The sequence below is a fragment of the Centroberyx gerrardi genome, chromosome 1 (genome assembly GCF_048128805.1).
Source record: "Centroberyx gerrardi isolate f3 chromosome 1, fCenGer3.hap1.cur.20231027, whole genome shotgun sequence".
NCBI classification, from domain to species: domain Eukaryota; kingdom Metazoa; phylum Chordata; class Actinopteri; order Beryciformes; family Berycidae; genus Centroberyx; species Centroberyx gerrardi.
The window spans coordinates 12680994-12696401 of record NC_135997.1 but is presented as its reverse complement, the minus strand read 5'-3'; the positions used below and the strand labels follow the sequence as shown (position 1 = coordinate 12696401).

General features: G+C 41.5%; 2 protein-coding genes across 2 annotated transcripts; one reads left to right on the top strand and one right to left on the bottom strand.

Annotated features, from left to right (window-relative positions):
- Positions 1-750: 750 nt before the first annotated feature.
- Positions 751-4641, bottom strand: sult5a1 (sulfotransferase family 5A, member 1). The gene is made up of 7 exons (XM_071919528.2): positions 4307-4641; positions 3448-3659; positions 3225-3351; positions 3007-3104; positions 2209-2389; positions 1682-2054; positions 751-887 (listed from the first exon to the last, which is right to left on the bottom strand). The coding sequence occupies exons 1-6, from the start codon at positions 4443-4445 to the stop codon at positions 1867-1869; spliced, it is 945 nt and encodes a 314-aa protein (XP_071775629.2). The 5' UTR covers positions 4446-4641; the 3' UTR covers positions 751-887; positions 1682-1866.
- A 3907-nt stretch (positions 4642-8548) lies between these two features.
- On the top strand, positions 8549-14692 carry dpep1 (dipeptidase 1). The gene is made up of 10 exons (XM_071919526.2): positions 8549-8715; positions 9054-9180; positions 9819-9951; positions 10641-10791; positions 11549-11618; positions 11793-11969; positions 12737-12821; positions 12969-13044; positions 13328-13463; positions 14423-14692. Exons 1-10 carry the CDS (start codon positions 8582-8584, stop codon positions 14621-14623), a joined length of 1290 nt encoding a protein of 429 aa, XP_071775627.2. The 5' UTR covers positions 8549-8581; the 3' UTR covers positions 14624-14692.
- The last annotated feature ends 716 nt before the right edge of the window (positions 14693-15408 follow it).

Here is a 15408-nt window from a genome sequence, read left to right as displayed (position 1 = left end):
GATCCTGAGGGCTTCAGCTTAATAATTGCCACACCATATAAAACATTTTCCTATAATGACAATTATATTATGCGGTGTATGGCGAATTTCCAGTCTGCTCTATATTCCTCACCTATAGCTATCAGCCTTGCATACAAATGATTTCGGTCGAATTAGTTTCAGATAGAGAGATCTAACCGTTCTTATCCTCTGAGGACTGAGTCACCATCCAAAATCTGAAGAGTTGTACAAACTGACTTTGTAGTGGGATACAACTAACAAAAGTATACAAATATAAGCTACTGTGCATTAACGTCCACGTCAACCTTCGTCAGACCGGTGCCTTTCCAAACAGTTATCAGAGTTCGTCCTAGCAGTCAAACAGCACAGTGTGTTCTGTACACTATGTACCGTATGTTCACTGTTACACAGGCTTGATAGGATTAGATCAAGTCAGTCCAGTGTGTGGAAACTGGAGGGAGAACAACACCTCTCTTTGGGCGTGTGAAGTGAAAGGACACAGGAGGACGACACAGCCCTCTGGACGGGGAGCCTTTGACCTGTCCTTTCCCCTCTGCTCTTTGTTGTGCCGCTCATGTAATTGTCAGTCTGTCTGCACATACTGTACATTGACAACCTCAAGTGCCACTTGTCCATTGCCTGTATCATTGGCTTTCTAATGAGGCGAGTGTGTGGCGGTACAAAGGAGAAGGAACTGATTTGGCCTATTCATGACTAACCATGCAAGGATTCAGTTTAATAGAGATTTAATAGATTTATTCATGGATGGAACATCACACGGGTCACAAATGCACTGACACACAAAAATGAAGGAAATATAATAATGCCACAGTCCAAGTAATGCAATTGCTGAATAAAAATAAAGACATTCATATGCGTACCAAGCACTGGTTATCATATAGTGCAATACATTTTTTTTTTTTTTTATTCTCTTTTTATTGAGGGTTTTACATAAAGACAGAAACAGGCGAGCAGAAAAAGAACACAATTCATACAGACACTAAATGTACTCACACCTGCCTGCCAATTCCCACACCCCCAAGCATGTTCCCAATCTCATACACCCACATCCTAGCCCTCATCCCCCCTACACATGGACTGACAAACAAACATAAAAGATTGAAAAATAATACAGATAATGGAAATAAATAACATACTAAAAGTAATACAGAAGAAATTAACAAGACATACATCAGTGTGGACCTGCCCATGTTAGCACTATACAGTACATCCTAGAGTTGCAAGCAACGTGGTGCATACTAGCACACATGTAGGCCCACACGTGAAAATAACCAAAATTATTTAAAGGGGTTGGTCGTGTGTTTAGACTAGCAGAGCACTTATTTTAGAAATACAATATATAATAAATTCATGCCTATTTACATAGAACCTTTAAGATGATACATCACATGAAACATTCTTAACGAGCAGGTCAAGGCTATATCCAATCATGTCATAAAGGATAGGAAAGGAGCCCAGATTTTGTCATATCTGCTAACAAAGTCTATGTTGTTATATATGACTCTTTCCAGTTTAGATATTTTGGCAAGTGCATTAGACCAGTCTTGAATAGTAGGAGCGGAGGTGTCCTTCCATTTGCAGTACAGTAACTTTTTAGCGACTGTAAAGGCTATAGCCAACCACTTGCTATCAGGTTGATTTACAAGTCTGGAGAAGATACCAAGTAGGCAAATAGTGCAATACATATTGAGAACATTCACTCTCCCTGTAGCCTTTCACCTCAGTTTCACCTCATTGTAATTCGAGGCTGAATTCATGCCGGTTGGATTCAGACAGCGGATACCAGTCGAGAACCATCAGATAACGATCCGTCCCACAGGCTACAAGCCGATTCCACAAATCTTTTCAGGCTGACTGGATAACAGGTGCTTCTGTGGTCTTCAGTGGGATTCCCTCTGTGGCACGTAACTCCTCCTCATCCTGCCTCTCCCACACAAACTTTAAGGAACAGTCCTGCATCCTGGACCTGAAGACGCTTTCAAAAAAGTGATTCTGCTCATCTGTGAACATGTTTTTCCAGTCACCGATCTTACCTGTAGGGAAGGCAGGCAACAGGGAGAGGACAGGGAGCGAAGCAATAAATATAGGATATTTGTTTAAATAACAATGGTCTGATTGTGAGACATAGAATGGAGTTGAATAGAACAGAAGAGAGAAAACAGTTCATCTGGAAGAACAGAGCCTCACCTTTCCTCATGAAGGAGCCCCTGTTGTGGTCCATAATCTCCTCGGGGATGAGAGTGTAGTTGACCATCCTGTTGTCCCTCATGTTGCTGAAGCTGCAGTGTTTCAGACAGTTGCCGACCTCCTCCTCCAGCAGGGGGCACTGCAGGAAAGAGCTTACCCTCTCTATAGCACTACCAAGGTCCTGATGGCAGGAGGAGAGCAATCATAATATTCAAACATATTCAAAACGCAGGTTCTCAGGAAGGCAAATGCAGTTCTGCAGTAGGGTGCCTGTGTTTTAAACAGAGGATTCATTTATTCTTCAATTGCTCTCGTATGGAAAAGCCATATTAAAGCATATAGCTGGATAGCTGTAAACAAAATTACTTTTCAGCACTTCATTTGTACTTAAGCACTGTGTATAGATTTAATAATACTCCCTCTCTGATGCGATCTTAGATTTTGCACCTTGTATTTTAATGTGTAACTGTACTTGTGATGTCCTCTGTAATGTTTTGTCAGTCTTTTTTTAACCCTAGCTGCGAGCAACGTTGATTGATTGACCTCTCCAGTCTCTTTGATTCAAGAAGTGACTGTAGAGTTAGCAATTAAATTTTCACACCATGAACTTCTGCTTTGTCTGACAACCTCGCCTACGCATGTTAGCACTTTAAATGGACATGACTCAGCAACACAAATTTGGGGAACAAGGTCATTGTATGTCCTGTGAAACGTTCTATGTCTGCATGTCTGTATTAAAAAAAATACATAAGATATGGTCATTTAGAGTGTGATAACGCTAGATTAATTCTCCTTTACCAGCGACATTTCTTCATAGGTGATGTGGAGCAGATTGTTCATGGTCGCTGTCTGACCGGTCCAGCCTTTAACATGGTCAAACCAGGAGCCATATTGCGCTGCAACAAATGAACGTTACATTTTATATCTCACCACAAAAAACGAACTATATTTTTTGGCTGCGGAGCTGAGGTCAACATATCCACCCTCACAAGATTTTAATGATTTTGTCAACTCACATGTTCCCTCCAGGAACCGATTAAGAAAGTCTTGGAAGGAGCCGGGCTCAGGAAGGAACTTGGCCATCTTGTGGAAGTGATAATAGGACACAATCACATCTTTAGGGTTTCTGCTCACATAGATCACCTGTTGGACAACGGGGAGCAACACAGTCAAAACGTCTGTCATGTACATGTAGAACCATGCTTTGCTCTGAACAGACCAACAAACACGTAATGTGACCTTTGCTTTGGAGCCCTGAAGGGCGGGACCCAGCAGGTGCTGAGGCAGGTGTGTGGTGATGACTCGAGGGCCCCGGGACGAGGCCTCCAGCACCGCTGCACTGTAGAACTGCTCCAGCCAGGGGGCCCGAGTCCAGTTTGGAACAGTCTGGGACAAGTGGGGGTCCCCTTTGCTGCATATGAGAGTCACTATTTCCTGCATCCATGTCGTCCCTGTTGAGAGAGAAGAGACGATCAAAGAGCCAAAATGATTATAGACATCTACGCAAAAATTAGGCTACATAGGGTTTAAATGTGGAAGTTTAGTAGACATCTACATCTTAGACTACAAGATAAAGCATTATCTTGTACATATGGACTTCTCTGGTGCATATTTGTGATATTTACAGCTGCTTATGCATTGTTTAAATGTGTAATAATGTATTTACTGCTTGGTCTAAAACTGGACTATACATAACCAAAACGATCCTGGACTATATGAGAGCCAAAGCATAGATGTTGTGCTCAGAGGGAGAGATATCTGGGAAAAGGCTTTGCAGAAATTCATCAATAAAACCAACACACAATCCCTAAGGTAATTAACCAGCAATCAAAAGCCAAGTCATGGCAGAATAATAAGTCATCATCTAAATTCCAGTCACAGTATTACATGATTAAATTGATTTTTGTTCAAGTCCAATACTTTATTGCCATCTCAACATAGTTGATTGGGATTTGCCATGTTGAGATGGCAATAAAGTGTAGAACTTCAACAAAAATCAATATAATCATGTAAATGTATGCTTTCCACAATTAAAATCATTTTTGTTCAAGTTGTGTTTAGTGATGTGTATGTTGTCCAGGTGATCTTCTCCTCTTACCTGACTTGGGATACGTAGCAATGAGGATGTCTGTGTCCTGGAACGGGAATCTGAGAGCATACTGCAAGGAATCCTGGGTATGCAGGTGTCCGGGGAAAGCAATACCATGGAAGGTTTCTGTGACATCCAGCCTGGCCATATCAGTCCTCAGTCCGCCTCTGTTTGTCGCTTGTTTGAATAACTGCCTGTGTCTCTCTTTTTGCCCGCCTTGCCTATCTAATTTTCTGCTACCTCTCTGTAGCACTGCTTGTCCCTCTCTGTCCCGTCCTTTAACTGTCCGTGCAGCCTATCCTGTCTGCTTGTACATCTGTCCTTCTCTGAGGAACCTACTGAGGACCAGACTGGCTAATATCCTAAAAAGAGGAAATGTAAATAGATCAACTGTGGGTGTCTGTGGGTGGACCCACATCATGACGCTGATGTGTCTACAGCTGCGTGATATTGGTAAAGTCACACAGGAAAGCACTGAGGAAGTGGTTGAACAACAGGCGCATGTGCAACAATGTGTGTGCACTTGTAAAATGCGGGTTCAAGATAACTAGAATAAAAAAACACAGAACAAATTAAAACCCTTATTGAGGAGTAAAGAGCCACAAACAGCATAATGAATATAAGGAGGAATCTCTAGTAAATTAAAGTACTATATATAGTATAGAGGGCTGCTAACAATACACAAACCAAGACTCAATCACAAAACTTATACCAGACTACAGCTCCAATCCTCTAGCCTGCATACCCAAAGTTTTTAATATATTATGTATATATTTGTAAGGCAAAATAGCCTAATTTACAGCATTTTTCTGATTATTTCTGGCTGGCTTGACCTGTAAATACATTGGCATCTGCTGTGAAGAAGGCAATCATCAGAGGAAGTGTTGACAAGTATGAAAAGTGCAAGCAGGAAATAGAAACCGTGAGTAAATAAAAACAAAAGATTAAATTAACAGTAAAAGCAAATGTAATGTGAGCAAAGCAGGAGCATAAAAGTAAAAGCATACCAAGGGCAAGTCAATGACAATAGAAGATTCATACATAAGTCTATAAAAGTGAGTTTTAGAAAGTGTTTTAAAAGATGATACTAATTTAGGCAGCCTCACTATGAGGTAAGAAATACCTATCCATCCTTTTGAGCTATTATATTATTATTATATACCAACATGGGGACGTTTTACAGTTGAGTTCTTCCACCCAACACTCACACTAACTCGACATATTATGTTGAAAAACAAACCCCATTAATTCCATTTTTGTTTTAAAGAAACAAAAGGCATGATAAGATCTTTTAACTGGTTTGAATCTTGAATGTTTCAGCTTGTTTGTTTCATTCAGTGAAGTTCCTGTAACAGTTGAGATGTTTTTTCTCGGAAGGAAGAGGCGTTATCATCCAGTTATCAGGGTGATGTGAACAAGGCCACATCATGTTTTCTCTCCAACTGGGAGGATCTATTCTGTCCTTTCAGCCTTTCTCTCTCACACACACACACACACACACCCACGCTTTCACACAAGCTGGCTTTAACCTTTTAGCTCTGCACACTCCTTCAGTAGCCAATTCTCTCTGTTTTTCCAGCCAGTTCTAAGAAGATACCCAGGAAAGTGAGGAATAGACTATAACAACATATCATTACAAACAGTCCCTGGACATTTTCCCCCTGACAGTGCATCCACTTACCAAGACACCCCGTCTTTGTCCTGTCTGCCTTTAATCAGGTAAACAGGAACCCTTTTAATTACCCAACTGATCAATGGCATGAAGTAGAAAACCCTCACTACTGTTATTCAAAAGAGTGGATGTCAACAGCGGGACAGCACTCCAAATGAAGCTTGTGAATTTACTGGTAGGTTTTAAATTGTGATTACTGTGCTCGCAGAAACCATTATTCATCTAGTCATAACTGCCTATAATTAGCCCAATTATAGTCTTTTCTGTCCAAGATGGTTGTTGTCCAAACAGCTATTACCATTATCTGGAACACATTTGCCATATAGTTTGAAGAATTTGAAGCATTTATTTTTCATGGCAGGATGAAGCCACACATCTGCACACAACTGGTGTGAGTAAGAAGGGAGGGGTGATGAGAGGAGACTGGCTCATTCCTTAATTCAAGAACATTCAGCTGAATACACATGGACTCCAAATTGACATGGGAGTGATTGCAGGCGCCTGCATGAGGTCAGCGGTCTAGCATCCGTCCGACCAAAATACACGTTCCTATTCCACATTGATTATATGGGAAACGAAACACTGCTGTTCAAGATAATTTCTATTTCATATGGGTGTTGGTCTGGTATTAGTAATAATGCTGTCATGGAAACAGACCTGATTTCAAAACAGTGTTTTACTTTTTAGCTCTTCTTCAAGCAACACCCCAGACAATGGTGTGATCTTCTTATTGGTTCACTGTGACTGCAAACCATCTAGTCAACAATAACCAACACCTAGATTCACTGACTTATGATAACAATGATAACATGATAACAAGTATCAAATGCAGAGGGCTTATGACAATGTGCACTATTGCATCACTAACTTCATAAATGTTACTCATTTAGCAATTTCACTAAGTGAACTAGCTGTCATTGACAGAGGGCTGTCGTCTTTATCACCTAATGGGAGAGCAACCTTGGAGATAAGACGGTGCAGTTATGACACGAGCAATGAATCTGTGCTTTTATAAGAGACACTTGTCAGATATTTACAAAAAAACAAAGGGCGGCCGTCATTCTACGGTATATCTTACACTGATGCTGCCATATCAGGGAACACTTTTAAATCATTTCCTCCTCCAGGGTGCGGTCTGCTTGCCAGGGAATGTTTTCACTTTTAGAGGAGTCATGTTATCAGTGAGATTACTGACTGTACAGTTCAAATGTTCCACAACATCATGACCTGAAACATCTGTCCTGTTCTGTGTGCCAGGGGAAGCAGTGAGCATAGACTCTTAACTTGACATAAAACACAATTTCTCTTGTGATTGGAGGTGCTAATGTATTTTTGATTAGAATTTGGATGTTAAAGAAAACTATAACACAGGAAACGTTGATGTTCCTGATATGTTCTCCATATGTTTCATTGAACATATGGAGTTGAGTAGATGGACATCGGCTCCTTCTGGTCGCAGACTCTGAGCAGATGATGACCTTTTCATTACTGACGGCTAGCTAGTCTACCACCAAGCCACCCTTGTAAATAAGAAATTGGGCTTAAGTGACCAGCCTGGCTAAATAAAGAGTCAATAAATAAAAAATGCAGTCTCTTCATGTAGAGTCTGAAGTGCACAAGTTTGGCTTTATTTATCATTTATCTCCTCAGCCTTATTTATAATGAACAATATTGTCCCTTATTAATCCTAGTCTTCAAGGGGGATATCATGAAATTCCAATATATTAATAACGTCTCAATATATCAACATATCAATAATATGCTTTGCCTGTGCCCCAAAACAGCTCATATTGTATTAATCAGCATTCACCTCTGGTTCTTATGACCAGACATAAAGAAAGGAGAGCTTATTCTACTCTTTAATATGTGTTGTTATGCAAATGTAATGACTAAAAAAGTTAAGAATTACTATGACTACAATAAGATGAAGCTTATTTGGATGGTAAAGGTCAAACAAATATTATGTAAACCCACAAAGTCACTCTCCCTTTCAATGGAGAAGCTCCAGACTGCTGTGTTGGCGCTCTGGTTTCTAGCTTTGGAAAAGGATCTTGTTTACAAATATTTACTGAAGTTTCCAAGGCCACAGGAATAACATAAGGTATATGGAACTGTGAAATCAGTGGCATTCTTGTCTAATCAGGACTCGTGCAGTTTAGCAAACCAGTCATATGGCGCATTATACATTAACCAACATGTGCTGGCTAACAATCATAGCGGTGGTGAGAATGTTTAAGCTACTGTACGACATTTTATGACTGAGCTATAAAGAGGAGCATACCCAAGACTAGAGGAGGAGCGACCAGCAAAGATAGTCGACATTCAAAAGAAGAACCCAACACAGACAAATCTGGAATGAGAATCCAACGGACTGAGAGGAATCTGCAGAGAGACAAATTAAAGACTTAAAGACTGGCAGGAGACAAGTCAGAAAGATCAGAGAGAACTTGGAGGTTCTGGCAGAGCAGCGGCTGATAGAATTAGGATCCTTTAGAGGGTAAAGAAAGGTCAGGCAGTTGGGCTAAAGGGGAGGAAAGGTAAGGAGAGAGACAGAGAGAGAGAGAGGGGGGGGGGGGGGAGAGTGTCTAACTGTGTGTGAGTGTGTGTAAGAAATGCAGTCCAAGGTTAACACATGTGTGTGTGGGGCGCTGTGGGTCATGTCCTGTGTCCTCACACTCATCTCGGCTCAAGACACACACATGGCCAGAGCGCTGAGGCTCATGTCTGAGACGCCGCTCATCGACGGGTAAGTGACTGTTCCTCACCGACCGCAAGAGCCAAACAATGTGTTACTCTGTGGCAACTAATTTGCCACAGTGAACACAGTGATGTGTCGGGGTTATGCATTACTTCTGCGGGGGAACTGCTTTTGCATAAAGTGAGATGTTCCCTACACAGCGGTTGCGATTATGTGATCTGCCCTGCCTGCTTTATGAGCAGTAAACATTTATATTCTGTGTAATAAAAGCAGACAGTTCCTAGTGCTCATCTGGACAAACAAGAGCAAGTCAACTTTGTTTATGATGAGAACATGATCTCCACATCACACTGTCTCTGTGTGCCCTTTGCCCGCTCATCTTCCAGCCATAACGACCTGCCATGGCAATTGAGGAAGCAATTCAACAACCAGCTCAACAAAGTGGATCTGAACACACTCGCCACAACCCACACCAACATCCCTAAGATCAAGGAGGGGCGGCTGGGAGCACAGGTACATACTGTGCATGCATGGAGTTTACAAGGCATGGGATGGAAAAATGGAAGGAAACACCGATGTAAAGACTGTGCTCAGTGATGCTGCTGCTCTGATAATGTGAAGTGAATGTTTTCTGGCATAATTTCAGCCCATTCTTAGAGGCCAAGGGATTCATTATTATCCTCTGCCTCCGCATCTTATCTTCATAATTGCTGTGTAAAGCACTGTCTCAGAGGCCATTTCAGAATCCTCAACGAACGATAATCTTCCATGAAATGTATTGATCGGATCACATTCAATTACTGAGAACACAATATCATGATTTTTTTTAAACCGCTCGGTAACCACTGGGGCCTTGCTGATAGGGGGCATTCCCATTCACATTCTGAAATAAACTGCTCTGATCAGGAAAGAAGTGCATCTTGGGATAGAGGTGATCACTCAAAATCATTATATTAACAGAATTTAGAATATGCATAACCTGCCCAAGAGATGATTTAGCATAAACCATGGAGCTCCAAGGTGTGAAGGTGTGGATCTGCCTGCATGTGAAGGAAGGCGGTGCTGGAAAATAAAATGTACGAGCTCAGTAAATTTTTCCTTTTTCACTCCTGAATGTATTTCTCCAAACATTGCCTTCGTTCCTCTTTTAGTTCTGGTCCGCCTATGTTCCGTGTGACACTCAGTATAAAGACGCCGTCAGACAGACGCTGGAGCAGATAGACGTGGTCCACAGGATGTGTCAGAAATACCCAGAGACATTCATGTTTGCCACCAGCAGCCAAGGTGATATTTCAGTTAAACACTACTTTAACATTCTCACAGAGACATTTTAAAGGGTAATTCCAGCATGAGTTTTTTGTTAGTTTTCACATGCATGCACCATGATCAAAGATATTTTCTTAATCATTTTTGCCATATCTCTCGGGTTCATTCACTCCCATTCAATTTCATAGAAACCGCAACTCCCAAGACTTTTAATTCGCCCGATAAACAGCAACCCATCACTGTGAATGAGAAGCATATAAATCTTGTAGCAATCACATTTTTGCATCAGAATGCTAATATCGGGATGTAAACTTTTACATTTCGAAAGGTCACTGTAAAGCAAGGCTAAAGTTTCCTGTTCATTACATGTTTGATTTTCATGACAAAATAAAACTTTCATCAAGCTTTTACCAACCAGCTTTAAATTGCTGCCCTCTTCTTTACTGGGAGTAACTTGTAATATTTAGACAGTGTTTGTTTGGAAATATTTACTTTGAAAAACAACTAAGACAAAGGGAAAAATAGCAAATATCTCTAAAAACAATGGAAAGCTGTCGACAGTGATGTAAAGCAGTAAGGGAATGGGGTATATGGGTAAAAACTCCAGTCACGCTGGAATCGTCCTTTTAAAACACAATGTCACCTCTTCACCATTGATTTATGGTTGGAAGCATCACTTTAATTTCTCGTCTCTCTGCACTACACAGACATCATGGAGGCCTTCCGGCAGAACAAGACAGCTAGTCTGATTGGGGTGGAGGGGGGTCACTCCCTTGATAGCAGTCTGGGCACCCTGCGCACCATGTACCACCTAGGGGTCCGCTACCTCACCCTCACACACTCCTGCAACACACCCTGGTAGGTCTCACACACACACACACACAAAACACATTGCTAAGATGAAGAATTGCCTTCCATATAATTTTTTGTTTGACACAGTGTCTCATTATCACACTGTCCTTTAGATGCACCATATCAGTACAATGCTTCTCACTCAAATACAGCAGATATAGGATGCTGCAGAAACGTTAATAAAGCAGCCCAGCCATATCTGTGTGGGGTATTTCCTGCTGATTCATGGTCACACTAAACCTGTTAGAGTTGTGTTGTGGAGAGTCCGGGGGATTCCTGCTGGCCTGCCGTTCTCTCCAGGCGGGCGTGTGAGATGTATCAGGTTCTCTGGACGCCTAACCACCGTCACACAACAGCTCATATTGCTGATTCTTCAGAAAAGATCATTTTGCCAATAACGTCTGTCACATCTGTGTCCCAAAGAAACCTTATTAACTTCCAAGGAATTGGGAAAAAAGCTGCCATCTGCACCTTCGAAATGTATTTATGTGTTTACTTACCTACTTATTTATTTATTTGTTTGCTTGTTTGGTACATGCTTATATGTAAATACTGTATGTTTGTAGTAATTACACTTTGCAGGCCTTGGAATCATCAAATGTTTTAGGGAATAAACTCAAAAATGAACAGATGGGAAGTTTAGTGTGTTTCCAGGTCATGTGACAGCTGGTTACATGGAACCTAGATTTAAGAAATAAAATCTACCATTTCCTCTACATCTGTAGTTTTACTTATTCGTGTTAACAATGGTCTGTCCTGTCAGGGCGGATAACTGGCTTGTCGACACCGGATCAGAGCCGTCTGAGCACAATGGCCTGTCTTCATTTGGAAAGGTCAGTGTATAAGCAGGGGTGGAAAAATGACTTTTAAAATAACAGTGCCAACAGTAACAGAGTACACTGGATGAACGCACACTTTTCAATATCAGAGAAAATATTAAAGGGGGAGCAGTTTAATCCATGTTTGAGAATGATCATTATAACAGTCAAAGTGCTTGCCTACAACAGCAACTGATTGTGGAAATGAACCGTCTGGGGATGCTGATTGACCTGGCTCATGTGACCGTAAGAGTGATGAACCAGGTGCTGAACATGTCCGCAGCCCCAGTCATCTTCAGCCACTCCTCCGCCTATTCTGTCTGTCCACACAAGAGGAACGTGCCGGATGAAATCCTCAGGAAAGTGGTGAGTTGGGAAATACCAAAGACAAGGGGAGAGGAGAGGAAGGAAAGGAAAAGAAAAGAAAAGAAAGGAAAGGAAAGGAAAGGAAAGGAAAGGAGAGTAGAGGCGAGGAGAGGAGAGGAGGGGTGGATAAGGGTGAAGGGTAAAGAGCAGAGCCAAGTGTGTGTAAATTAATGAGGTGAGGTGAGGTTAGAAATGAAAAATGAGAAAGCTGACAATAGATGCCTTGTCATAACAAGACTACAATAAAATTACACCGCTGTGACTGTTCGGCTGTTTAAGGGAGGCTGAAAAACACAGTCAATCTTTCCAGTACATTATCTCATATAACACATTCATTTTTATTGCATGAAATTAGCCCTTCAAAGGATTGAAAGGATTATGTGTCCAACATAACCTATGGAGGCACAATAGCAGGTTCCCGACTAAAGGCAATAAAATAGCAAACAAACAATATTGTGTTATTGCGTAGCTCTGTAAAATATCAATAAAGAGATAAAAAGCAGCTCAGTAAAACCAGGGTGGCAGGAACTCTTGAGAGATAAAGGGCAATAATATACGCTTGCATCACTGAGTTTGAATTCATCTGTTGACCCAAGCCACGCCATCCCCCGTCTGTGAACTGCACTTCCAGTCACTATTCAGTGTCTCCTATCTGACAAAAGCAGAAATTACAGTGCTTGCTCCCACATCCTAATAGCTATAGATCAGAGTTCCTCGGTCAGAGAGAGTTTGCCTGTCAAATTACATCCTATCTCTGTCTCCCCCAGAGTGAAAAGCAAGGCATTGTCATGGTGAACTTCTACAATGATTATGTGACCTGCAGCCAGACGGCTAACCTCTCCAACGTCGCCGGTAAATTACTATTACTTTGACCTCTAACCTTCCGCTGCACAAAGACAACTACTGCAAACCAGATTAAACATTAACATACTGACGGCCTTTTTGCCTTTTTTTTTTTCCAAAACCCATGTTTCCCCGTGTTAATTATTTTCCCTCTAGATCACTTTGACCACATAAAGAAAGTGGCTGGGGCCAGCATCATTGGTTTTGGCGGAGATTATGATGGGGTGACAAGGTGAGTACAAAAAAAAAATTGCAGTTTTAACTAATCATAAACTGTTGGCAAAGTTAAGTGTGAGTGCTAAAGAAGTAAAAACCTATTCTTTCCAGACAAATCTCTCAATAAAGAGATAACAGACATTAACAACAATGTTCAGCTAAAACTATTACATGTAGGTGAAAGGATAAAGGAGGTGATTCCTGCACACACCAAAATGGGCGTGGACGCACACACACACACACACACACATGAACACACTATTCTTTGACCCGGCGTTCCCTGTGTGTCGTGCTGTCAGAGTACCGGAGGGTCTGGAGGACGTGTCCAAGGTTCCTGCCCTGGTGGCTGAACTGCTGAGGAGAGGCTGGACTGACGATGAGGTCAAATCAGCTCTGGGAAACAACCTTCTCCGAGTGCTTAGCGAGGTGGAGAAGGTGAGGGACACACACACACACACACACACACACACCCAACCCCTAGCCCTGGTCCGTCTCTTTCTCTCTCTGTATGGGAGAGAACGTTACATCAAACTCAAAAATCTGACTGGTTAGTTTTACCATGCATATCAGCAAAGCTTTTTGTCCTTTGTTCATGTTATTGACATAAGTGTTGCTTGGTAAATCATATGTTGCTGCACCATTAGACCCCGATGACTCAGAAAACATCGCAAGTCATGTGACGAGTCCACTGATGGCTAAATTTCTGGCTAAAGGGACCAGAGGGTTGGAGGACGTGTTGATTTTTATTTGATTTGTTATGCATGTAATTAGCAGAATGAGTGTTGATATGCATGAATTTGGTACCAAAACACACACATTCACACCTGGGAGTGGCCCAGTACAACCAGTGTCTTGTACTGCCCCTCTGGCAAATAGGCTTCAGTGTGTGCCAAATTTTGCAATCTGTACCAAGTGAAGACTACCGCTGCTAATTTCTGCATTTTGATGCAGGCAAAAAGTCCTTAATCGCTGTTCAGTAATAACTCCAGTAATAAGTCCAGTAATGTATGAATTGTCGCATTTGGTTCTTGGACAAAAAAAATGAAAATAAAAATTGGTAAAATCATGACTCAAAGCCCCAACATGCTCCTCTTATACGTCCTGGAGACGGGGCCGCAGCAACATAAAGTAAAGCCAAAAAGAATATATTGCCGATCATTCAGTAAAGAGTAAATATCTGTGTTCAGTGGATCTCAAATGGAAGCTAAAATATTTTTTCAATTATGCATATTAAATATGCGCACAGGTTAAATTGAGTTAGAAAAATCATTGCAATCAAAACGCACCTTTTCTAACGGGGGCAATTAGATTAGACTGGTGATTTAGCGCTAATTGGACCCTATCTGTGTTTTTGCTTTCTTGTCTAATCTCTTGTCTAATCCTGCGTCTCTCAGGTGCGTGACAGCCTGAACGGCACTGTTCCAGATGATGTGCCTATCCCGTATGATGAAGTGAAGAACTCCTGCAGGACGAGCCACGGTTACCCCGACCCCGACCCCGACCCCGACAACGCTGCAGCTGCCCAGTCTCTCAGCCTGCTGGCCCTTCTGCTCTCTGTGGCTCTCCACAGTCTAATCACATCAACAGCTTTATAGACTTCATACACCCCATCACAGAATACATATACATGCTGTATATTCATGTAGAATTTCTGTATATCTGCATCTGTCACATGTACACATCTACACCTCAAGTGTTTATGGGTAAATAATAAAATCTGGAAGAGACACATCATGTGAGGAAGTGACTCCAGACAGTTTCCAGACATCCTTTCTGTGCTGGAAACACTGAACAGCTGCTGCTCTTTAAATGCAGTTTAACAGCCTGTTTTATGTCTATTTGAGGTACTTGTTAATGGTTTTCTGGCAGTTTTTTTTTTATTCTCCTGGTAACTTTAATTGAAAACAACCATAAAACAGGTAACCTGCAACAATGACACATTATCAGGATAGCAAAGACAGCAGAATAATGCTTCTCATGTCAGCCTAAGTTGGCGTGTTTATTAAAACTGAGTCCCAGTTTCAACTCATCTGGTTTTATCAGTATTTATCTGACCTTGAGATTGTCAGGCAGAGAGAGGTTGTTGTTGGCAAACTGTTATTTTAAACTCACTGGGACAATGATATATGGACTAAATCTCACAACTGTAATCTGAATTCACATACACAAAAACTGTTCCTCAACATCAGCACAGACACAAGAAGTATCAAGTTCACATATCTGAGCGAAGAGCCCCATCTAGTGCTGTGAGAGAGCAACACACATGCAACATGTTACATGAGGTGAACATAGGACAGGTCTGTGGTGGAAAAAGCCATTTGACCTTTAAAACACTTATTGGTAAAAACTAATTTAACCTGACTGTGGCTGTCGGACCTTC